The 25,544-nt window shown below is 39.1% G+C and overlaps 1 protein-coding gene across 4 annotated transcripts in view; it reads left to right on the top strand.

Moving 5' to 3' along the window:
* The window catches only part of LARP4B (La ribonucleoprotein 4B), a 56,288-nt gene extending 39,459 nt beyond the window's left edge, over nt 1-16,829 (top strand). For 2 of the 4 annotated variants that reach the window (XM_064505771.1, XM_026103167.2), the window contains exons 11-17: nt 2,527-2,633; nt 3,151-3,405; nt 4,804-4,849; nt 8,211-8,375; nt 11,480-11,604; nt 12,263-12,371; nt 12,916-16,829. In XM_064505771.1, the coding sequence (XP_064361841.1) occupies nt 2,527-2,633; nt 3,151-3,405; nt 4,804-4,849; nt 8,211-8,375; nt 11,480-11,604; nt 12,263-12,371; nt 12,916-13,197 (1,089 nt within the window). In that variant the 3' untranslated portion in view covers nt 13,198-16,829. The remainder of the gene's footprint in view (nt 1-2,526; nt 2,634-3,150; nt 3,406-4,803; nt 4,850-8,210; nt 8,376-11,479; nt 11,605-12,262; nt 12,372-12,915) is intronic. The other 2 variants (XM_026103176.2, XM_026103185.2) reach the window with 2 other exon arrangements.
* The last annotated feature ends 8,715 nt before the right edge of the window (nt 16,830-25,544 follow it).

Raw genomic sequence — 25,544 nt, 5'->3', positions numbered from 1 at the left:
AATAGCATGCAGTCTCAGATTGGAGTGCGATTCTCAGCTCTTAACCTTTTAGTTATCGAGGCAGCGGTTTCTTTTACTAAAGATTAGTTAGGACTTTGGTAATAGTTAAAAGCATTTGTAGAGACTAGATCTTCAGAGTATATATGTTCATACCTGAAAATCAGTTTTGGTGTGTACTGATTCCACTGTTCCAGAAGGAAAATAAGCTCTAACTTGACATGCTGGTTTACCACATTTGGCGTGTTCTTAAAGTTAGATATTGTCTGTGGAAAAGTAACATCTTTTTCAGCGATTAAAACTAAAAATATTTCAAATAATTCAAAAAAAGTTTACTTTTAAATTAAGAAAACTTTAAAAATTAAGGAATTTTAAAGGCTATTGCTAAGCCTTAGCTAGGCTGAGAAGATGGTAGCATTGAGTCCTTTTATACTATCTGGTTGTAGCTGAAGATGCTATCTCATCTAGGACATCCATTGCATCCTGCAATGCTTCCATCTTCTCCATTGTGACAGTCGCATCAAAATTACCCTCTTCTACTCTTCGTCAGCCTACAAAAACTAAGGTGACTATAGTTCTCTGTAATGGCTGGGAGAGTAAGGTTGTCCTATATGGAACCCCTTTCTCACCTTCAGAAATGCATCTTTATTGTGGCTAGAAGAAACTAGGGTAGCAGTGCTCAAAATCAAAAGCTTTTTAGAGGTTTCTGGCAGAGGATTAAAGTGTCCTTGAACAAACTTCCTGTGTGCCGAACAGCAAGCTAATTAAAAAGTTGGTGTGCTGAACACTTCACACATGGGGAAGGCAGCCAGATCCCTTGCAGTGGAAGCCTTTTTAAAGGACCGAAGAATGCGGAGGAGACAAGGTAGCATACTGAACAGCATTACCCTCGGAGACAGCCTTCACATTAAGCAGCAGCTTAAATGAATGTGATTCTTCCTCTACATAAGTGATGACTGACTCTTGCGCAGTTTTGGTAAAATGGCTGTGGAGTAGTGAGGTAGCTGGATAGCACTGTTGTAGAAGATTTAAATTAATTAGAACCACAGGTTCAAGCGTAGTGTGCATCTGCCTTATGTCATCCTGGAACTTTTGTACTCCAGAAAGCTTACTACTGCTGGCCTTCAGGGGAAGACTTTAAAAGTTTGCCAGCATTAAAGATCTCATACCTTTCTTAGTAAAAATAGAAAATTAACTGGCAGAGCTTTGCCTCCCACTGTGTTGCAGCATATTGTCACTGGTTGGCTGCGTTTCTTTTTCAGCGTTTAGCTGCATTTTGTGTACATGAGTGTAGTATGATGTTTCTTGAAACTTTTATAGGGAGAGTTATATTTGAATAAAATTACTTGAGAGAGGAAGGAGACCAGGAGGAGCAGTGACACTGGAATAATTCTCATAAAACAGGATTGCAGTTCACTTGTAGAGACTTGCATGCAAGTGTAGCAGAAGTTTCTCTCCTCTTGTGAGTTTTGGCATAAATATCAGCAGCACTTTTTCTCATCTTTAATTTGAGAGCAAATACACCCAGTTGTGTTAGTACAAAATTTTTGTTCTGAAACTAGAATATGGCAACACGTACTCAAAATTCTATATTTACCTGCTTTTTCACAAAGTGAAATACTTAAGTGTATTTGAATAAAGATCTAGTTTGTACTTGTGAAAGTGGGTGGTATTCTGATGAGTTGAATGACTTTTCTGGAAAAAGCAAATGAAAGAAAGCTTTGGGAATTACTAGAAAATGGAAGTGACTTTTTTTTCCTTCCAGGACTGAATATTGCTAGTTTCCCTTTAAGCACTGAGTTAAACTTATTTTCCTTTAGTATTTAGTGTCTTTCTGTTATTCAGGTTCAGTAGTTGCTTACTACCTTTGGTTGAATTTTACAGCATTTGAGTTGTAGCTATTGAAGCAGAAAGCACTTCAAAGCAGTATTTTGATAAAACTTTGTTCCTAAAATATCTGTGTTAAACTTTTAATGGCCTATTTTTAGAGTCTAGATTGCTAGCCTCATGATGTGATAGCATTTGCTGTTTTATGTACTAGATTAGTCTAAGAGCAATTTGGGACGACAGACTTCGTGTAAAATTTTGACCATCGTTGGTTACTGATACGCTTTAACTTTTGCAAGAAAGGTTAGACAAGCTTAAAGATGCCTAATAGGAAACAGTTTTACTGCCAGCTCTTTTGGGAGATTGAGGCTTTCTCACCATTTAACAGTAGAAAGAATGCTATATAGAAGTCTATTCTTAAATATGATATAAGCTTTAATTGGTTTTTATCCATTCAAGATGGATAGAAAAGACTAGCTTTCTAATCTATCTTATAGTCGCTATTTTGATAAGCAGAATACTAGTGTAAGCGAGTGTTCAGCTTTGCACTCGTGAAAATAGTACATATAGTTTATAAATATAGTGTGTATATATACATATATATAGTGTATATATATAGTGTATATATAGTGTGTGTATATATATATATAGTTACAGTATATAAAATAGTTTATACTTATGAGCATGCAATACATTCTTTAGGTAACACCATTTCCAAATACTGGATTTATCAATGGGTTCACATCTCCAACCTTCAAGCCTGCTGCTTCTCCACTGACTACACTCAGACAATATCCTCCCAGGAACAGGCAAGTTCAACCATCTTTTAACACCATACACCTATATACACACTATTGAATTATCTGGCATGTGGGGTTTTAATCTGCTTATGTTAATGCCAGCTGCCTTGAAAATGCTTGTTAAATTGAACTTGGTGCAAGGTTAAGTGAGGCCAAAGGTCAACTAGTACTATTTATTATTAGTGAATACAATGTCTCTAATTGCAGATGGACTGTCTGAGAGCCAAGAACTTGTCTGTTCCAAGTTTTAGGGTATTCAAATAAGATAATCTGAATGATGATGTGTGATTAGCAGGTGTATTTGTGTAACATTTTGAGGTTCAAGTAGTTTTTAGTTAAGCCATAGCTTAAGATAGACATTGGAAAGATTATTCACATGACTTGTTAAAACAAACATTTATAATTCCTATAAACAAAATATACAATAAAGGGCTAAGCAGTTTGCTGCTTCTGAATTTTGTGTATAGACTAAGGCTTCAGAAGATCTCTCATAGTGTGTATGTTGAAATGACTTTTGAATTTGTAGGAATCCTAGCAAGTCCCATATACGACACACAATACCCAGTGCAGAAAGGGGACCTGGGCTTCTAGACAGTCCTACAATATTCAACTTTTCTGCTGATCGTTTAATCAATGGCGTCAGGAGTCCACAGACACGGCAGCCGGGACAAAACAGGACGCGGATGCAGAATGCTACTACGAGTTATACCAAGAGGGAAGTAGGAACTGGACGGATGGAGCAGACCAGTGTTGACTCCTCTCCAGGATTAGGTAGAGGAAGGTGAGTGTACTCTGTAGCTGTTCTCTGAAAAAGCCGATAGCTTTGGTTCTCATTACTTCCTCTAGAAAAGAGGAGTGGCATTAGTGTTGTACTCGTTTCTATTTTAAACTGAGGCTCTGTCTCCTCAAAGCTAAAGTTGCGTTGGAAAGTACTTTAGAGAAAGCCCTAAATTTAGAACAAATACAAAGTGGAGTTGTATACTTCTGTACCAAGTTAAAACCAGCAGCGGCAACTGATGAACAGTTTGCAGCCATAATCTTATCCTTGACCTATCGTATAAAGGACAGAGAAAGTTTCTGCATGTTATTTATTTTTAACAAAGTAGTTCTTCCCATTCCATTGTTCAGGAGTGTAGACTGTGTGCCTGAATCTGCAGTGCTCATTGTTAATAATGTCAGTTGAAAGAGCAGAATTTTGCCCAAATTAGATATGTACAAGTTAACAAAGACAATGGATTTGTGTGGAGGGTATTACTTGAAACTAAGAAAACCTCTTACTATGCAGTTAAAAAAAAAAAAAAAAAAAAAAAAATAGGGAGCTGCAAATTGGTAGAGCCATTTTTAATTTGAGAACTGAGCAGGTAAGTTCTGAAATACAGTACAGTTCTGTTAAGTGTTTTAGAAAAGTATTGTGTGGATTCATGTTTAATAATGGTTATGTTTTTGTCCCCAAATCACATTTTGAGAGTAATTTACTGACTTGGCAGATAAATTGAGTCTTTTTTCAGATGATCCTACATTAGGCTTGCATTGTATCTTCGCAAAGTTAAATGGGGATTTTGTGCAAGGGTTGCAATAGTTTTCTATGTCTAATTTGCAAAACTGTGTTAATGGATGAAAATGATTAAATAAGGGAACAGGAAACAAGATCACTCAAAACTATAGGATTACAGAAATGTACAAGAATAGTCAATACTTAAAGTTTATATTCTAGTGCTTCAGTATTGAGTATATCTAGAATATTAAAAGTTAAGCAGAAAACATTAGGAAATATATTGAAATTGAGTTAGCCACTGAAACTTTGACTGCTGCTTGGGGACAGGGTAGGAAAAAGCATTGAAAATGTTTTGGAGGGACTTTACCCGAATTTAAAAAAGCTAATCGTATTTCAAAAGTGACATCAGTATCAAAAAGAAAAATAACCCAAAACAAAAAAAACCTTTCATTTGGATATTGAAAGCCCTGGCCTAGCCTTATGCATAATTGAAATTGGGATGTACTTTAAAAACAGGAATTACTAGTAACCAATGTGTTTTTATCCTGATTTGTATGAAATCTTTACCTTTATTTTAATGAGGACTTGCTAGACATCTTTTCCTAAAACACTCCTTTATAACCTGTCTAGACTGGAGAGGAATGAATAGGCAAGGTTCTGATAATTGTATTTTCTTTCCCTTAGGAAAAACTCCTACGGCTACCGAAAGAAAAGGGAGGACAAGTTTACCGTGAGTGTTCATGATCTTACTCGACTATAATTAAAATAGGATAACAAGGCAATAGCATGGGTACTATGTGGTATAGCAGATGAGATAAGCTATTGCACGAGAAATTGTATGTAATAGTTGGCTAAAGATAACAGCTCATTAAATTCACATGAGTTTACTACATTTGGATATTGGAGAAGATTGTCCATTAATACAGAAATCAGGAAAAAGTTAAAATTACTCTTTTATAGTGGCAAAGAATTGCCATCTTCCTAATTAGCATTATTTTGTCGGCAGGCTCGTGCTTATGTTCACGGAGAGCTAACTAACTAAGCTAACATTCAGTGCACTGCATATCTGATAATCATAGAGACAGACGTTGACAAACATTTTATAGGTCCATGTGTCACATAATGTGTAACTAGAATATTAATTTATGAAGTGGTCAGTTTTAGTTCTAAAACTAAACACCTCTCTAGGCCATCCCGCTGTCCCCCCCCCAGTCCCCCAAATCTGAGGAGAAAGATCTCTCTAGTTCCCTTGGAAGAGGGGTGAAAAGCTGGGGAGGGGGGGATTTCTTTTTCTCTCTCTTTTTTTTTTTTTCCCCCTCCTTTCAGGAATTGCAATGTGATCTTTCATTTAAGGGTAGTGTAGGGGATAGTATCTATTATATAAGAAGACTGTCTAAGGTATTTAGTACCACTATGTAAGGGTGAATATACTAATGCTGTGTAAATATTACTATTTTGGTAAACTTGAATTAAAAGTGAATACCTAAGTAGACAGGATATTTGAAAAAGCTGGGTTTGGCAGTGGGTAGAGATAAGTATACTTTTTTTTGGTAGGACTTGAGGTTTGGTCTGATAAAATCAGATATTTTGTTGCAAGTCATTTTTTGCAATACACAGCAGTTTCATGAAGTTCAACCAAGTTATTTCCTTCATGTTATGTTTGCAAAGTAACCCCGCTGCATGAGCCATAACATTTCTTTAGAGGTCTGGAATAGCTGCACTTGCGTATTTGTGCCTCCTGCTGTTGAGCAGCCTTATGGGACTCAGAAAAAAGGAACATCAAGGCTTTAGAGAGTACATAAAGGCAAGTGGTTCCCTTTGGTTCTTGCCAAACTTCTCAAAGCCCGCTGAGTTCAAATTACATGTAGGATTCTCAATATTACTTTTTTTTTACCCTTTCAGAGCTGTTTTAACTTTTAGATTGGCATTTTGCCATCAATACTTTTCTGTCTTTTGAAGAAGGAAATGGTACAGGTTAGGCTTGACTGACAAAAATGAGTGGCCGGAGTGAAAGGATCGCCTCAGACACCCCTACTGAACAGAGGGGCTCTTGAGTTTCAGCTGACTTTAAAGATTATTGTAAAATGTTAAACTGGTAGACAGAAAACTCCTTTGGAGACTCGCCATTTGATTTGCTGAACAGCAGGCTTGAATTGCTGCCTAGGTAGTCAGGTTCCTTCTAGCCTTTTTTGGCCCATGAATCTTTAGTCTGTACTGTACAACAACACAACTTTGAGTGGTGGGGGATGCTGCGTGCCCCCAGCCTTGCACACTGGTAGGTAGCCTACTGTGAAGTGGAAGACTGAGATTTGACCTTTTCAAGCTATGGAGATTGAATCCAGGCTTCTGTTTACTGTGTAATGCTTTAGTGGTTAGACATTGTACATAGGACATGGCTACAACCAGTTGTATTTGAAAGGAGTGATGACTTCCTTTGGTTTTTAAAAAGAACAGTTGTAGCGGATATGCACGTTCGCTTGGGAAAGAGCGTGTTCCTTTTTGATCAGTTTGTGTCTGGGGCTATAGCACAAGCCAATTGCTCAATTCCTTGCAGCTGTAATCTGTAAGCAAAATTTTACGCAATTGGCAGTGTAAATTCCAGTTCCCCCTAATTTCCCCCTAATCCAGACTGATAATATATCCAGGCCTCTTCTCTCCTGTATGTTTGTTATGACTCACCTGTATAATCTAAAGAGGTAGTAATGAATATAAAAGCAGTATCTATTGCAAGCCTTCAGTCTTTATTAATAAACTTTCAGTGCTGTGATATGAGGTACTTTTCTGAAAAGCAGAAGATTGTCCCTGTTGCAGTTTGTGCTGGAGAAGTGTAGTCTCAGGATTCCTGGTCCGCTGACTTCTGTTTTGGGAGGTTTGCAGTCTTCATTGCTGTAGCTCTCTTAAAATCTGTGTTCTGCAAAGATAACTCTGGGTCAGTGGCAGTCTCTTAGGAGCAGCAGCTGTCTGAGAGTCTTGCCTCTGTATTTATTCTTTCCCTGCCCACCCTCCGTGTCCCTGGTGCTTCTTTTGAAATAAACTGTAGTTTACCCTGAAGGGTAGTTTCGTATCTCTGTGCCTCTTCATGAGAAGCAAGGGGAAAAAAACAGCAAATAACACAACACTTTTCTGTGCTCTGTCCAGTCTCACATTGAGACTGTCTTAACTATACAGCAGTAACTGTTTTTCTTTTCAAAATAGGAATCATCTCAAAGATCACTTCACGTTTATTATTTTGAAGCAGAGGTCATCTTGGCACAGGCCTGAGCACAGCCATGAAATGGTTATTCCTTTGTTTACGTGATGTAGATGAAGTTAATGGCTAACTTCAGTTATGACTTGTAACAAAAGGAATTTTAGCTTTTCAGTGTAAATAGAACTTAGCTTTATAAATTCTTAAAAGCACTCCTCACAAGTGATCTCCACCTGTAGTGCTCATTTAACTCTTGAGCTGCTGTCTGCAGTTGCAGATTTTAGCCCCTTAATGTTTTTTGGCCATTTTGGCGTGGGACACATTTTTCCTCCGCAGATGCACTTGGAAAAATTCTCCATGTTTCAAAGATTTGCCGTGTTTGATTAGATCAAACATGCCCTTGCCTACGCAGTATGCAAGGCGTGCTGTCTTGCTGTTTCTTAATGCACGTGAACGTGAGGTAAAATTCTTGCTGAGTCCTAGCTTTCACTTAGAATGTTGCCCACTACACATAAATGGGTTTTATATCTATATTGTTACTATATCATGATATCTAAAACAGCCTGGATTTCCTCCTGTGCCAGCGTGTAAGTGTCCATTCTGATGGAATGGACAGGGAGATTATTTTTTAACTATACCAGTTGCATTAAAGGGTATGCACAGGAAATTTTTAAGGAGGCTTATGCCCTCCTGCTTAAATTATAGTTAAATATTTTAAAAGCAGCAGTGGAAAATTAAACCTTTTTTTCCTGGGTTCTGTGTGGTTTTCTTGGGAGGGAAGGGGGGGGCCTCTTTAGGGCTTCGCAGATATACATCAAATACAAAATATTGAGTGGTTTAGAGTCCCATGGCTTTCCTTTCTGTCATCCAGTGTGGTAATCTCAACATGTTATTTCTATTCCAGAGAGGCCAAACACAGTCTCCACCACCCCCAAAACCTCCATCTCCTAGCTTTGAATTGGGTTTATCTAGCTTTCCTCCATTACCTGGGGCTGCTGGCAATTTAAAGACCGAAGACCTTTTTGAAAACAGACTGTCCAGTGTGGTAATAGGAACGTCAAAAGAAAGAGTGAGTAGTCAGTGTGCATTTTTGGTGGGAAAACAAAGTACTGCATACCTCTTGCTTTTAGATTTGGTGGCTTATACAGAGAAAAATCCATGTAGTTTTACATGGATCATGAGAAATGCTTTTTAAAAAAAAAAAAAAAAAAAGCTGTCAATTGATGTACAGCTGCCTTCACCACTCATGTCTTAGAATTTGTTGCATCTTCTCTTTGAAATGGTGTGGAATATGTGCACCAGCGTACGTAGTTGTTAATAGCAGAGATTGAAAAATATGCTCTTTGCTGTTTCTGATTGCCTTAGGCTTTTTAATAGACACAAATGAAAAATGTATACTAAATTTTCCTTCTGTCTGAAAATCAGACTTCTGAATTGTATATGAAACAGTTTCAAGTGACAAAGACAAACTTCTAAGCACTCAAATATAAAGAACCTGCCTACATAATCTCAGTACACTAGGCATCATAGCTGGAAGAAGAACTGTTATCAAAACCAGCTGGATCCAAAAGTTGTCTTTGTCATATTGCTTGGAAAACTTAAAAATATACCAGAATGAGTTGGCAACCGCTGCTTTCAAGATGTAGTAGAGATGCAGTTGAAAATAAATTTTCAGTGGCTGTTCATAGATTTCATTCTTGATTAAAACCACCACTACCACACCATCTCTGAGTGACAGTATGTTCTCCATTAAGAGTGATAAAGCAGTGTGCACTATCGAACAGTCTAGACTATGGAAGTCCATATTGCATCTTTTGCTAGCTTTAATGTTAACTTGTATTTTTGTAGCTGTACCACAGCTGAAAAAGTTAAACCTAGGATACGGCAGAACAAAGCAACCTAATGAACACCTAAATTTATATTGCTCTTGTATTTTGTCTCTAGAACCAGTCCACTGCAGAAGTGTCGTCTTTGCCCGTTTATCAGGGATGGGTAGGGAGGGTATTTCTTGGTAAGGGAAAGAAAAAGCAGTAAGAGCAGCCTATATCCAAAGCAACGATTACACAGGCAAGCTATATATTCTGCCTCCTGCAAGTGGCAGTAGGGATAGTTGCGTTCCAGGGCTGTTTATGGGGAACAACCACGTGCAGAAAGGACAAGACAGTGCTTAAGTGTTTAACGCTGGACAAGAGCAGTGTTGAACGAAGCTGTAAACTCCCCTTGCATACAGTTGTCTGCCAGTACTCCGGAGTGTAGCCAAGATTTAGCCAAGATTTACCCTGCATTCTATTTTAAAGTATTTTACCTGTATTATTTCTGAAGAGTTTTTTAGCTAGCGTATTTCAGGTTTTAAATATAGTGCCCAGCATTTGGTGTTGTTGCTGCAGCTTAAAACCCATTGCTCCTCCAGGTAGAAAACTAGTATTTGCTTTGCACTGTAGTAGATTTAATGAACCTACGCTTCTCTCCTGTAGAGGCATTTTTAATATAATTCAGGCATTGTGATTTTATGATAGTGCAATGCACTGTCACATTTTAGAAACTATTTCCGATTTCCAGATTTCTGTTTCTGGCTTGCATGGGTTAATGTCTGTGCAGTTGTGTGTAAGAAAAGGATTGCACTATCTTTCCTTGTTGGCACTAATAATGAATAAGATAGTAGTAACTGACTCCAAAGAGACATACTCAACTGAGTTAAAGTTGAGACTTTTCCAATTTATACAGGCTGCTTTTCATCTTGACCTCAGCATTTTTCTGTGTGTCACAGTACTCCTGAAGTAGATATGTAGTGCTACTCTTAGTTTTATAGATGTGCAAGACCTGTGTACAGAAGCTGAGTGAACTTAGATCGTATAACTTGCAACCATTGTTACTCAGGCATCATTCTTTCCGCTCTTCACTTTGCGGTGCTCTCTTTCAGATGTAGCTCTGCGGAATGACGAAGTTAATAATCCCACTTTTTTTTAACTAGGAAACTGCAGCTCTGTGAGAAAGGAGCTGAGTTTTCTGGCCTCAAAATAGCGCTTGCATGTCTGCTTCACTTGAAGCTGTTCACATATAACCATGTACCTACAGGTTTCAATGAACTTGGGCCATAATGCTCAACACCATGTTTTATTTCTAAACATCCACCTCTTACAATTTTACTTTGAATCAGACTAGGCTTACATCCAGTACAGTAATCGATGGTGCCTGATTTTAAAACAGTGTCATCAAATACCATTTTCCTTTCTAGCAGTGACTATGGGAGTCTCATGTTGTATGACCTTTGAATGGTGTTGGGGGAAGGGGGTGGCCATTTTGTACGTTCTGTGCTCCTCCCTTGCTCTTCTGCTTACCAGAATCAGTTCTGGTACTAGAATCCATATGGTCAGAACCAATAGGAAAAGCATAGGATTTTTAAAGCAAATGAAATAGTTAAACTGTCAGAATTTTGTTTTCAAGATATAAAAACTCTTCTCTTTTCCTCCTACTTTGTGATAATTTAAATTCTTGTGTTTACATTGTACCCTCTTGGAGTTTATCTGGAAGGGCAGTATCACATGGCGCTAGAAAAATCTTTTGAGGACTATGGGAAAATAAGGACCTTGTTTAGTAGCAAATCACATCATACAAAAAGAAAAGGGACTTTTAAATGACTGTCATATCCTAGTTTGCAAAAAACTTAGTTTTTTAGGGTAGGTTTTTTTTGTTTTGTTTTGTTTTGTTTTTTTTTTTTTTTAGCACTCACTATTGGTAAGATGCTTGGTTAGAGCTTTGCAGAAGCCAGTTCTTAGTGCGTATATCTAGGAGAGTTTATTCTTAGTAGGTGAACTATAGATATGCAAACAAGTGCGAAGTCTACTTTGTCACCATCAGATGCAAAATTCCCAGGTTGAAAAAAGTGATTTTTGTCATCCAGATATGTCCCGAAGGGAACTAAGCCTTAGGCTTCTTGGGAAAGAGCCATAGTGTGTGAGCTATTTGTCAGCATTTCTGAATAATTGCAAAGGAAAAAAGTTATTTACTTGAGATCCATATGTCAGATCCTTCTGTATCTTCCTGTGGTGAATTCACCCATATGAATCAACATGGAAATTGTTTTCTTGTTGTATTAATTTTCAAGGAAACCATATTAATCGGATACCATGATTGCCATTCTATGCCTTAATGTGTTTGGGTTTTTTCCTTCAGAACCTAAATGTGGATGCAAGTACAAACACTATTCCATCAGGAATTCCTCGAGAACCATTGTTGCCAGTGTCTTCTACATTGCCCAGGACGTTTGAAAGGTCTCCTTCGCCATCCCAGTCTTCTGAGTAAGGACTTAATTACGTGGCTGCATTTATTCTGCTCTGAATCATGTTTGCATTTTCCATCATCAGAAGGCTAGGTGGAATACTGTAAATAGCTATTAAAACTTTAATCAATGAAAAATAATATTCTATATTGTGTACTTGCAGTAAAGGCAATAAAAATTAATTTCTAAACAGTATCATAATAGTGCAGATTCAGCAGATGAAAGGTTTTTTTAGTGCTGTATTTTAGTCTCAGCAAGTATTTAAAAATTTAATTAATACCTTCCAATCTTGCATTCAGATAGCTGTGAAGCACAGACAGTAAATCCCCAATACTGTGAGCAGTGTCATTGTCCATACAGTAAATAATGTTTTCAGTAAGTCTTTATTTGGAACTTGCAAATTAAATTGAGTAAGGTGTCTGAGTAACAGGAGAAAGAACTGAGTAGCTGCATGCTATCAAAATGTCACAGATTCTAGATTGTGTCAAATTACACGTTAATACCCTTTTTTTATAATTGATAGCAAATTTAAATCTAGTCATAGTGAGTTAGGCAAATTAAAGCTCTAATTTCTTCATGGTCATCATCAGATTAAAGCTTTAGATCCCATATTCAATCATTCATCTGTCTTGAAGTTTCACTTTTCATGAGACTTGCTTCCTGGTGAATGCTTGCAGGGATTCCAAGGTTGTGGATAAGCAGCAGAGAGAGACACAGAGTACAGAAAGGCTTTCTTCCACACTCAGTACTGCATGTAAATCGGTACAAGTCAATGGGGCTGCCATAGTAAGTGACCTTATTACCTGACTTTCTCTTAATGATCCAGTTTGATGTTTTTAACAGAATATTGTATTTATTGCTATCCAGTGTTGCTTAATCATATGAGCCCAGCATTTATAAACTTGCATGCTGGTGGTCTGTGATTACTTGCGTGATACAATTGTGTAATTCATAGTGCAAAACTGTCCAAGATAACTTTTGGTTAGTGATAGCTGTCTCTGACTTCCCTTCTTACTCGGTTGTATCCTAAGTAGAGATAGTAATATATGTGTTGATATTTAAACCAGAATATTCATCATTATTCAACTATTTCAGTTTGCTTTAATCAAAAATATTTTTCTGTGTCACAAAATCACATTGTTCTGGAATACTGTTTTGCATCTTACCTTGTCTTGCACCTTATTGTCTGTACAGCTTCTGTTAACTTCTGTAAGTGCAGCAGCCTCTGTGACAAAGACTTTACCTTTTTGGTTCATAAAAGTAAATGACTTTTCCAGTCCTCAGGATGCTTTGTTTAACACTGCCATCCTGTTTGCTTCTGATTTCACAGGAACTGCGAAAACCTAGTTATGCAGAAATTTGCCAGAGAACAACTAAGGATCCTCCTACATTGCAACCCCAGAAAGAACAGAAGCCAAACACTGTAGCATGTGGGAAAGAAGAAAGAAAGCCCACAGAAACAATAGAGAAAAACAGAGAACCTCCTCCTGCAAAGTCACACCCCGGACAACCCAAAGACCAGAGGAGACAGTCAGGGCGCAGATCGTCCCCTCCAGCTGTTGGCAAACGCTTAACTAAAGAACAGAATACCCCTCCAAAATCTCCTCAGTGAAGTTAACACCTGGGAGGGGTTTGAAAAGAGGTCTGCTTCCCACAAATTAAACCCATGTTCCCACTAAGATACCTGAGAATGAGTTGCTGGTTAGGAGCTTGCAGTGATATTAGGCATGTAACAATGCCTGCAAGTTATTTTTCTTCTGTGAAATACTTTTCCCCTCTTGAACAAACATTCTATTTTTTCTGGATATTTCTGGATAGTTGTTCTAAACCTTACATTTAGGTTGGTGCTTAATTGGAGGTGAAGCTTAGTGTGATTATTTTTTTTCAAGATGTAAAATATTTGTCTTTAAAAACAAAAATCAACTTTTTATTAAGCCTCTCTGTGGCTGTGTGAGTGCAAGCTCTGTATAGTGAGTTTTTTCTAAACTGTTAAGCAGAAATGTGCTGCTGCAATATTTTTAATAAACTGGTCTGCAAGTACATATCTAAAGTGTCCAAAAGACTGATAACGGCAGCTAGTGTGTAGAGTGCAAGGAAGTAGATATATTTTACGAATTAGTATGTGACCTTGAAGATTTTTTTTATTGGGCTGCTGTACCAAGTGTCAGCAAACAAACTTGCACTTTTAGGTTAAACTAGTAGTTGTTTCTAGCGTTTTTAAAAATTTAATCTTTTTTTGATGTTTTTGCACACACGAAATGAATCCTACAGAGCACCATAGTGGTCTTTCTAAAATATTTCTGTTTTTGACTTACTGCAAGCAAGTAACCATCTTCTCACTCCAGAATAAAACTGATGTTAAAATTTGCAAAAACAAAGCACATTGTGAATAGAAAGAATTAAGTCTGTGAGCTTCTATGGTGGTGAAGCCCATTAGTGGATGTTATCAGGAGAAAGCACTGTAGCCTTCTTGTGATAACCTTAGCTTCCCTGTGCTTGTAAGGGAGTTAACTAAGTCAGCGCTGTATGTTCTGGTTACCCCTGTGCTCTGTGTAGACTTTTTTTAAACTCTGCCCCAAGTGCTCTTTGAAAGAGTTCATATCTTAGTCAGCCTTGTGTTGACGTCTTCCTGTAACTACAAGCATTGGCATACGGATTTAAATTTTTCAAGACGTGAGATAATGGTGTTTGTTTTGTGTGGTGGAGGAAGAGATCCCTGATGTTTACCTCTGGGATGAGGTTTCTCACACTTATTTACTTTAGAAGTGATGCGCTTTCTGAAGGACAAGGATGCACTAAATTAGCAAGTTTCTAATAAAGTTGAATATAAATTATTTTTGTTTTAAAATGCCTAAAGTTTTTCTTTAAGTGTTTAAGCTGCAGGAAGTTCAGACAAAACTCATTCCTGCTGACTATGACAGTACAGTTTATTCCACAAAAATGTTTATTTAAACAACTGATTTTTTTAAAGAATTATTTCCATCCAATATTTAAAGACTTGAATTTTATTTAAACTTGAAAATGACTTTGCCTTAACTTTTGTACAAGACAGCTTAGAGTTAATGAGGTCTGACCCCGTTGAGGGTTAGCACGAGTGGAATACAGAATTACTCAGTTACAGTATGTATCTATTGTCACTGGTCTTACTGGGTAAACATACTGTAGTACAGGAACTAGCAGCAGTTTTTGTAATATACCTTAAAGATCTTAAACAGTTGATCTTTTTCAGATTGTTGAAAAATCTGTAAATGCAAATAGTCAATACTGTATTAAATATGTGCACTTGGAAGTGTGTGCTTTGCTTGTACAGTTGTAAATAATCAGAACATATAAAAAGGTACCCTAAAGAAAAAATCTGATAAAAATTATTGATATTATAAATGTTGCTGTTGAGCTGGATGTAGATAAACTAAATGTTGTGGTTTGAATATTACTTTAATTTGTTGTTTTTTCTTTTTCTTATTTTATTCTGGTGTGCTGAACTGACTCTGCCTCTTCACTGCAAAAGGGAAATGGAACGAAAGTCTTATTTGAAAGCCCTCAAATGTTTTCCTAAGTCCCTCTAGAAACAAGCAGTTTAACCAATTCAGAAGTGTTTTGCAATGTAAATAATGAATTCTAGCAGTCCAACTGTAATTTTAAGTCAATAATAAAATCAAATTTAATTGGAAAAATATTTTAGACTGCTAAGAAAATACACACTGAAGCTTATTTGTCTGCTTCTTTCAAGAATATCAGTTTTTTCCGAAGTGTATGATTCATAGAGCTGTAAAATAATTATAGAAGTTAACTCCTGATAAATTTCCTCTTAGAAATATCAATTGGTAATTAGTTGACCTTTTAAATCCAGCTTGTTGTATGCTGCAGAATTGGTTAAAATAGGGCATACTGGAATCTGTTGGGGTTTGGGTTTTTTTTTTTTTTTTTTCCTCGTTTAAAAAGAGCACTTTGTGAATGCTGTGGGAGGAGATAGGACTTTGACAACATCACCAAAACTGCTAAAACTAGTTCTGTCATTGGATTTTAATATGCTTCTCCTTTCCCCAGTGGCAGTGAAAATGGTAGCTAGATCTGTGTATGGTTTAGGCCAGCTGTATGATTCCTTTTGTTTGTCTGCTGAAAGTGAAAGGCTTGCCAGCTGCAAACAATCCCAAATGGTTACTTACAGCAACTGTGTACAGCTAGTCGTAATACTCAACTGGTACATAAGGTAATATATATCGAGACCAGCAGGATGTGTTGTGCTGTTCTAATGTATTCTGCTGCCATTTGTGCTAGGTCAATACACTGTAATTACTGCTTACCCAGCAACAGTCTGTTGCATCGAAAGTTTAAACCTTCCTCTGATGTGGTTTTTATAGCTTTTTAAAAAAAAGAAAAGAAAAAAAGTGACACGCCAAATAGCTGTGTAATATACAACGTATCCTTACTGCATTTTACTTTGAGAATTTTTTCACTCAATGACAAAATGGAGCTTTCAGAGTAGAGTTGTGAAGTTGCATGCAGACTGTTGCTATGATACATATAGCTATTAAAATGTGGCGTTTGAAATGGAAAATCCCCCCAAAGCAGTAGCTGAGTTACAAGTTCAGGGTTACAGTAATTAAATTTGGCGTTTTACCTGGTAGGATTGTGTGGTGATGGTTTTCATTTGAAAATATCAAACAAGTTAATATGGGATCTGAGACCATTCTTGCAGGAATTTGTTTAAGAAGAAAAGCAAAAGTTGTTTTTAAAGCGTACTGTGTAATCTTGTTTCAGATCTGTCCCCCACCATGACTTTATGATTTGCCACTTGGAAATCAGTGAACGGTGGCACATTCTTATGTTGCTGCATTATCCTTTAAAGACTTGAGCAGTTGGTGCGGAAAGGCCCTTGTCCGAGTGTGGTGTGGTGTATCACGAGCAACAGCTGACTGTAATGGTGCATACCTATCTCTGTATCTCCTTCGGCTAGCTACAGTTAGGGGTTTTTACGTGCTTTGTAACCTATTACACTAATAGCAGCAGACAATCGAAGATTTCTAAGGAGACCTAACAGCTGCCAATTCATGAAATAGAAGTGTAATATGGAAGCCTTCTTGAGGGTTTTTGTTTTTGTTCTTCTTCCATTAAGACTGGAATCAAGCTTACATGTAAACTATCAGTAATTTAAGTTTCCTTTTGTGTCATAAAATGTAAAACTGTCTAATTTGAAAAAAAAATATGTAGGTTATGAAAAATAAAGATTTAGGCACTGTTGAATTCCTGATTTTTTTAATTAAACCTTTCTTCAGCAGTATTTTTCATTACTTTGTCTTTTGCTCCCATTTTTGGAAATTGTATATTTCTAATTTTGGGAAAAAAATCTGTACTTGGTGTACTGTTCAGCACAGCTGTTGTAACCATCACCTAAGGCTATGGAGCAGCAGCAAAGGCATACCCATAATATGACACTGGTGGAGGCAGCGATATCTATCTCTATTAGATAATTCTGACTAAGTTTATATATAAAAAAAGAAAAAAAAGAAGTGATTTTTTTTCTTACTAGAGATTGTTAACCTTATTAATGTTTTCTTCAGATTCTTAGATAAGGTCCTGACTCAGTCTTAAATGTGGATTTAAAGGCCTGTATTAGTGTTGTGGTTGCATGGTTCTTGAATCCAGAGATGTCCTAGGATTATTTTTGGCGTTGTTTGGCTTTAGAGGTTTTTATGCCATTACCCTGTTGTTGCCTGTAAGAAAAGTGCTTCTTGGACAGTCTGTCTCTAAGCAAAAGATCCCTTTTAGAAATACTTTAAACCCTTTTTCCTATTTTTCTAGGTTTGTGTCTTTCAGCCATATTTGGCCAAGTTTAACAGTGGACATTAGTGTTAAAGCACTAATAGTGTATATTAAAATGAATTAAAGCATCTTTAAAAATATTGAAATATTCTTCAGGCTAGATGTTCTGTGAACTTCCGTACAGGATAGGGCTGCTGGCTGCTTTATTTCCCTACTGTCCGCTCAACAGAGTAAGGCAACACAGCGGTGTTGGTGTGCGCTAGCGGCTGCTACGCTGAGCGTTGCAGGTTTCTCCATGTTGGGAAAGCTTAGCGTGTGAAACAGTAGGATTTGGTAGTCATGCCGAGTACGGCGACTATGGGTAGTCCATTTTCACTTTCTAAGAATGAAGTATCCTTTCTACTTTCGGAACTGTTTTCTATTACTTACAAGTTAAAGATGCATGGAAAATCGTCAACAATGTCATAGGCTTCTGTAAAGGCTTCTTTAAAAACCCCATAAGATCTTTTAACTAAAATAAGGGTTTTGTAATGTGCTCTTACTTCACAAACTTCTCAAATGTACAACCTCTTACTCTGTTGCTTATTATAAGCTGTCTTTAATGGGTGTAAGAGTTTTAGAGGAGTAATTTAAACTGAAATTTTGCTGGTTTAAAGGTACAATGAACATTGCTGTTTCATCTCTCCTTTCAAAAGAATAAGCTGGACATCCGTAAAAGCTCTGATGCAATCCAGTTACGGTAGTTCAGTGAGTTACTGCACCATGGAAGCTGTAAGCATCTTGTGTCTATATATGATCGCTTGTATCATTCTGCGATCAACTTAAATTGATCAGGTAACACTTTTATTATTGTTAAGCTAACATTACTGTTACTAAACTATTTTGCTAAATAAGCACAACAATGCTACTGCTTTGAAAAAGCTGGCCTGCCTGCAGGGGTAGCACACTGCCCCCGTAGTATGCATCCTTTCTGTTGGCTCCCTTCACATGATCACCTCACCTCTCTGTCTGGAAAGTAACTTTTTTTTTTTTTTTTTTTTAGTATGTTAGAAGTTATTACAATCAGCTGAACAGAGGAGGGGCGCAGTAATATGCAGCCGGCCCCCAAAGGAGAAGAGGGCCGGTGGCGTTCTTGGCAGCAGAGCGCCTTACATCAGCCGAAGTAACTGAGAAGTGGTACAATTAGCTCGTGACAAATGTAAGGTGAAAGGTCTTGGCTGAAACGTAGCCTATCTTGTGCTTATCATACACAGGTTGTGTTATCCCAGCTCAGCTGATACGTAGGAACTCATTAAGGTTGCTTGGTTGTATTTGAGCCTTCTTTTCACAATGGGGAGAAGGGAGGAGCAAGGGTGTGGGTTTCGCTTTAACCTTATTGGTGTTGGTGGCACAGCTCTATAGATAAGCTGTGAATGTGCCAAATCTTCAGTCTGTTTCATGACAATACTATCACAAGACTGACTTTGTGTATGTGGTTGGGGGGGGGGGGGGGATTTTGTCTTATGCTGTCTTCCCCCTGACCTCTCAAATTCTCATCAGTTTGAAGAGCAAACTGCTTTGTGTGCCTGCATTGTGAACTTACAGCGTGGAAACCATCCTGCAGTTTGATGGTTTTACATCCCGTTTACTGTAGGCAGACAGTTGTCTGCAGAATAGTAAATCTGCTGTGGCTAAGAGTGCTCTAAGGAAGGAAGGGATAAACGGATGAATCTGGAGTTGTAAAACATAGTGACGCTGGAAAGATCTTATGAAATCAGCATGCCAGGATGGAATTACTGATACCTAATAAAATGTGTCTGATGTCTTCCAAAACTGGAGCTGAAGTCGTAGGTATGCTCTCCATACAGTGTCGGAGGGCAGCCTGAGCAGGAGTGAGTGACGCTCAGCGGGCCTCCTCGCCTCGCTCTTTCCCATTTCCAAGCTTGTCAGTGCTTTCCAGTAGTTATGGTTTTATAGGTTGTAGCACAGATGAGAAACCTTCTTTGCTCTTGCTTTTTGTCTCCGACTGCAAATTACCCAATTTGGGTTTCAAGATGTTAGTATGCAGTGCGTATTGGGTAGAGCCGAACCTGTGCGAGGCACTAGCTCGCAGCTGCCCCGAGCCAGGCCCAAGCAGTGTGGGAGGTGGGCTGTGCCGTGAGGTCTGCCCTGGCAGCAGAGTGACACGACTGAGCAGAGAGTGAACAGTCTCTCTGGGGAAGAAGACCTGTTTTGTAAATGATACTCCTTGGGGACCCATGTTATCTGTGGCTGGACTTGCCTACACAGTGTCTTACTCCTCCGCAAGGAGGACTGTGATTTCTATCCCGTTTCCCTCTAGAGATGAGATGTGTAGAACTTTTTATAGTCATTTTTTCTCTCCTAGCGTACTCTCCTCCTTCTGCTTTCTGGTGATTGTGTTGTAATTCTTGCAAGTTGCATCACTTGTGGAAGACGGCAGTTGTTGATCCCTGCTACTATGAATTACACCAGTTTTCAAAGATACAAAAGGTGCAGCATCTTGTAACACTTCAGTTTGAAGCTGGAAATTTTTCTGTCCCACTTGTCAAAGCAAATTTGGTACTCGGAGGATTATCTTGATGTATTTTGGTTCTCAAGCTCTAGGTTCCCAGACTAATATATGCAATAAATTCAAAAAAGTATGCACTATCTTTGGATATTTATAGCTGTTGCTGGTTTACTGGTACTTCTCCGATACAAAGTTTTTCGTTTCTATGTTTGCTGGAATCTGAATGCTTCCTACGTATTGGCAAATGCTAGCTCCATCTTGTCTAATGTGACTCATGGCTCTACTGAGGAAAGACTCCTTTATACAGGCTATAGCAAATAAAAAGAGCTGGAGAGAGCTGTTGATTGAGACAGACACTACAAGCGACTGATTTACTGAAGTGATTTGATTGCTTGGACTGGCAATCAAGTGCCTTCTTGGTAGCAAATCTTGTTTCAAATAAACTTTTGTGTTTTAATCCTTGTTTGAATTAGCTTTTTTCATGGACACCAAAGGTCAACCAGGCTGGAGAAGCATTACTGCCATCCTTCCTACTAATACCTGCTTTCATCCTAGCCTAGAAAATCTATAGGCGGAAGCATTGGATTGCATACACAAAGGTTAGGTGCCAGGTTTAATGTGTATAGAGCTTAAAAATCAACAGAGCAGGAGATACTCTTTGGAACTGATTCTTAGCCCCTTTGTAGAGAAGGGGATGTAGGTAGCAAAAGAAGTTCCAGAATGGAAGGTAGAAATGTACAGCAGAGCTGGAGTTATCAACTCATGCAAACAGTGCACTACATACTTTAGTGTTCAGCTATAGCAGGTGCTGCTATTTCAGAGGTTTTGACTACCTGGAAGCAGCAAATGTTAGCTTCGTTTTGCTGTGAAAAGCTTCTATTTTGTTTCTGCATCAAATGATACAGATTTATCTAAAAACAGATGTGCTAACCCTTTTTGCTGTAACTTCAAGCTGTAGTTCCTGCTGAGGGTTGCTGTTTAAGAGGGTGAGTTGCTGAACTTTATTGTATTGCTGGCCATGATGTAGCAAAGATTAATTTTGTTGACCTGGATGTCATTGACTCGATGACTTTGACAGGCTGGAGAAATAGGTTGACAGGAATCTCGCGAAGCTCAGCAAAGGGAATTGCAGAGTCCTGCACTGGTCCAGGCTAGTGGCCACCTGGCCGGAGAGCATCTTTGCAGAGCAGGACCTGGGGTTCCTGGTGGACGCGGAGTTGGACATGAGCCAGGAGTGTGCCCTTGGGGCACAGAAGGACGACAGCCATCTGGGCTGCATTAAGCAGAGCATTGCCAGCATGTTGAGGGAGATGGTCCTTCCTCTCTGCTCAGCACTGGTGAGACTTATTTGGAGTGCTGTGTCCAGTGCTGGGCTCCCCAGCATGGACATGGAGCTACTGGAGCGAGTCCAGCAAAGGGCCACAAGGATGACTGAGGCACTGGAGCATATCTCATTCAAGGAGAGGCTGAGAGAACTGGGACTGTTTCGTCTGGAGAAAAGAAGGCTGGGTGGATCTGATCAATGTGTGTAAATCCCTGATGGGGAGGAGTAAAGAAGATGGAGCAAGACTCTTCTCAGTGGTGCCCAGTGACAGAATGAGAGGCAACGGGCACCAACTGAAACACAGGAAATCCCATTTAAACATAAACCTCTTTATTGTGAGGGTGATTCAACACTGGAGCAGGTTGCCCAGAGAGGTTGTAGAGTCTCCAACCTTGGAGATGCTTAAAACCTGACTGAACACTGTCCTGGGCAATGTGCTCCAGGTGACCCTGCTTGAGCAGGGGGGCTGGAGTAGACAATCTCCAGAGGTCCCTGCCAAGCTCAACTGTTCTGCCATTCAGCTGCCAGTTGGGAAGGGAAATTGTCTTGTATTGGTTTAGTTGCTGACAGAAAAAATCAGATCTTACTGCTCGTTGTGTAGTATTAATCCCCAGTGAGTTCTACCTTGGTTCATCTCTTCAGAGCTGGAGCTTGACTTCTTGTTTATAAGCAGCTAGTTTTCAGTATAGTTTGTTCTGCTGTATTGTGAAATAACAGTTCAAATTTGATGCATTTTATTAACAACTGTGTTTCAAAGCTAAAGGTGAATCTTCTGAAGAATGTATTAGCAAGTAGCTTCTCGGGCATCTAAATTAAATGACCATATCTGAATAAGAACTTAATTTTCTACTGAAAATTGTGATATTTTTCCAATAACATTTCCCCAAATTCCAGCTAGCTCCTTCACTCCCATGTCTAAATGGAAGCTAAGTTACTTGGATATCTGGTTCAAATTCTGAATATTTACTGTTTTGCAACACTTACCATTGTTGTCCTTTTAGGAGCAAAGCCGATACAAAACAATGTAGCGGATAGGTAGGGTCAAGTACTGATATGAGATGCTAGCATTTTATGGCAGCACTTGGGATCTACCACTGTCATTGCTGAATAACTATCAAACGGTCTTCATGTCTTGCTACTATGATGTGATCTTTGCATAAAGATGGGGATCTTGCTGTTCCTTAGAGAAATTTTATGAGAGAATATCCTGACACAGGATATGTTTGTCCCTGGGTCTTAAGGCCTTGGGCAATCTTAGTGATTCAGCAGAACTAATAGCGTGACCTACAACTGCCTTCAGGCATTTGGCAGCATTTCCAGAGACGTATCAGAATGTTTTCTGACTTTATTCCATTTCTGTAAGAACTGTTCTTGCAGAAGGATGTGTAGATTTATAGGGCAAGAGAAATGAGGGATTGTAGAAATTGCTTGTCTTCCAAAAAAAAAACCAAAAAACAAAACCCAAAATACAAAAAAACTTAAATCATCAGTGGTCATTTGCTTTGGGCAAGAGCGCTGGAAGCTCAGTGGCACTCCTTTCTAGCCCTTTGGCCATCATCACTATTGCCAAGGCCTCTGTGCTTCTGCCTCTGTTGTAGCACACCAGGATCTTGCTCCATGGGATCAAAGTGCACCAGGATCTCTTATGTTCCAAAGCAGCAGCGTATTCCATGTTTTGCCTGGAGGGTGGAGGCATCGAGGCTTGGAGAGTGGCCAAAGGTTTGGTGCAAAGACAGGGAGATCAGGACTGAGCACTGAGGTGGTGTCCTGTGCGCTGACTATAACTTCTTTGCAAACCTGACTGGGGTTGGTACATGGAAACTTTCTTTCATGGAGCTGCAAGCAGTGACTGCAATAGCCAACATGGTGGTTTAAAAAAAAAAATAGAAAATAAAAGGTATTGTGTAGTAGACAGCCAAGTGCAGGAAAAATCACATGTAGCACCCTGAAGTGAAGAGCTGTTCCAACAAGGTGACTCTATGAGCTTCTTGCACTCCGTGGAGGCATGAGCACTGTGACTGCAAGACACTTTGCCATTTTGATGTTTAAAAAGACACTCCCTAAAGTTCTGTTGGTCTCCTCCGCTTGTTGTAACTTCCTCCCTTCACCCACGGCTGTCCTGTCAGACTGAGCTTGGCATGGTAAAACTCCCAAGCAAATGACGCCAGAATCACTTTGTAAGCAGTTAAATGGGAGATTGTGTTAGGCTGCTGTCTGCTCTTACAATAATGCAGCATAGAAGAGCAAGGAACGTTCATATACAGTACGCAGAAATTTAGTTGTAATCTACTAGGCAGTGGTTGGGACTCAGCTTGCAGATGTACATAAACTTAATTGCCTACTTACAGTCAGTGGAGACCAGATCAGTAGTCAGTGTTCATCTATGTCTTGACTGGCTGAATTTTGATCCTGTATCTTGATCAGCTTGAGTAGCTCATAAGGCTCCACTGAAAGATAAGGATGCTCAGATACATAGCTTATATAAACACCTACATGTGGATGTCTTGATCTGTGAACCAAATTCCATCAATGTAAACAGCTAAAGAATGCACTTCTGCATTACTGGAAATATGTAGCACATTCTTCAGTGGCGTGAATAACAGTTAATTGATGGTCCTTGTTTTGAAGTGACTGCAAATCATAATGTTTTTGAATGTGTTCTTATGTCTTTTCCTAGATACAGATTTCATCAAAAATATAGAATCATTGAATAATTCAGGTCTAAAGGGACTTGAGGGCTCTTCTTCAACATCCTGCTCAAAGCAGGATCACACCAGATTTCTCAGGGCTTTATCCAGTTGGCTCTTGAAAACTTCCAAGGATGGAGACTGCACAGCCTCTCTTGGTGACCTGCTCCGATGTTTGACTGTCATCATGGGGAAAGAGTTTTTCCTTAAATCCTCATGCCTCCTCCTGTGCACTGCTATAAAGAGTCTATCTTCTCAATAACTTCCCGTAGGTACCTGGAGGCTGCTCTTAGGTTCCCCGAAAGCCGTCCCTTTTCCAGGCTGAACAAGCCCAGTTCCCTCAGCATCTCCACATAGGGCCAGCCCTGACCATCTCAGCGGCCCTCCATTGAACTGGGTCCAGTTTATCAGTGTCTTTATTGGGAGCCTAAAACTGGACCCAGTACTCTAGATGTGCATACGCATGCACATGCACTGCTTTTGTATTATTCTGTGCCTTTCCAGGGTGGAAACTCCCATCCCACGCAATCTAGTCCTGTGTGGTGGTGATCATACCCTGCTCCCAGCCTCGTCCTCCAGCTTTCTTCTGGCCGTCTACCCAGCTGTTACCTCCTTCTGCAAGCTGCTCCTCTTCCCAATCCCCAGGGCTGCAGAGCAGGGCTCCGAACCCAGCCTAAGTCCATTTTGGACAGCAGGCGAGAAGGAAAGGACAGACAGGGAAGGACTGAATAAAGTTATGGGGCTGAAGAATGAGGCTTTCACTCCCCTTGCTGCTAGGAGGGTCTGAATAGTCATCACACTGTGCACTCCTACGTGCCTCCAGCAGCAGCAAGCACAGACAAGTTACACCGGATGGCTGTTCTTGTTGCACAGCCAGTCCCTGCCGGTGGCAAGAATAAGTCTATTGTGCTGAATGTCTCTCCTAGCCAGACTTAGCTTAAGTGTGATGCTTCACAGACACTGAAGTAAGAGGGTCATTCACTGTCAGAACTTTAAAATCCAGTTTATAAAAAATAATGTAGGTAATAGTGTTGGTTTACATTTCAACTGTTATTTAATCCAATGGAGTAAGGGAAGCAGAGAATTTGTAAATGATTTATGACTTCTGCAGTGTTTTGACAATTATTTCAGTTGTGTGTATTACAGAAACTAAAGACCTATATCTCTTGACTTAAGAGCAATCTGGGGGCAAAGATGCATTGTAGTAAACTAACTCTACTAATGTCTTTTTGACTATGTCTGAGAATACTTTGCTAGATGGTGAAGTTGCTTTCTTGAAGTGTTCTCCTTCAAGGACTAGGGGAATTAGCCCTGTCTTATAAATACACTTCTAGTGCATTAAACCATTGACAAACCCATTGTAGCCATTCTAAACTAATTTGTCTTGAGTGGGCATCTGATGACTCAATTTATCTGAACTTAGTCATTTGGATGTGGCTCAGCTGCTCTGTTCAAAGCAAATCATCTGGATGCATCTGCTGTTTCTTGCTCCCAGCCCTGGTCTAGGACTCCTGAAAGAGAGCTAACCTAACTCAAATAAGCTCATATATGATACAGATGAAGAGCACACATGGGGTCAGTTACTGCAGATCGACTGTTCCCTGGTGGTAATTGAGTCTAAGCCCAGGGGTCTCTATAGAAAGCATTATTCTTTTAGAAGAGTCTCTTTCAAAAGA

This window comes from Dromaius novaehollandiae, chromosome 2, assembly GCF_036370855.1.
Source record: "Dromaius novaehollandiae isolate bDroNov1 chromosome 2, bDroNov1.hap1, whole genome shotgun sequence".
Classification (NCBI taxonomy): domain Eukaryota; kingdom Metazoa; phylum Chordata; class Aves; order Casuariiformes; family Dromaiidae; genus Dromaius; species Dromaius novaehollandiae.
This window is presented reverse-complemented; position numbering and strand designations above follow the sequence as displayed.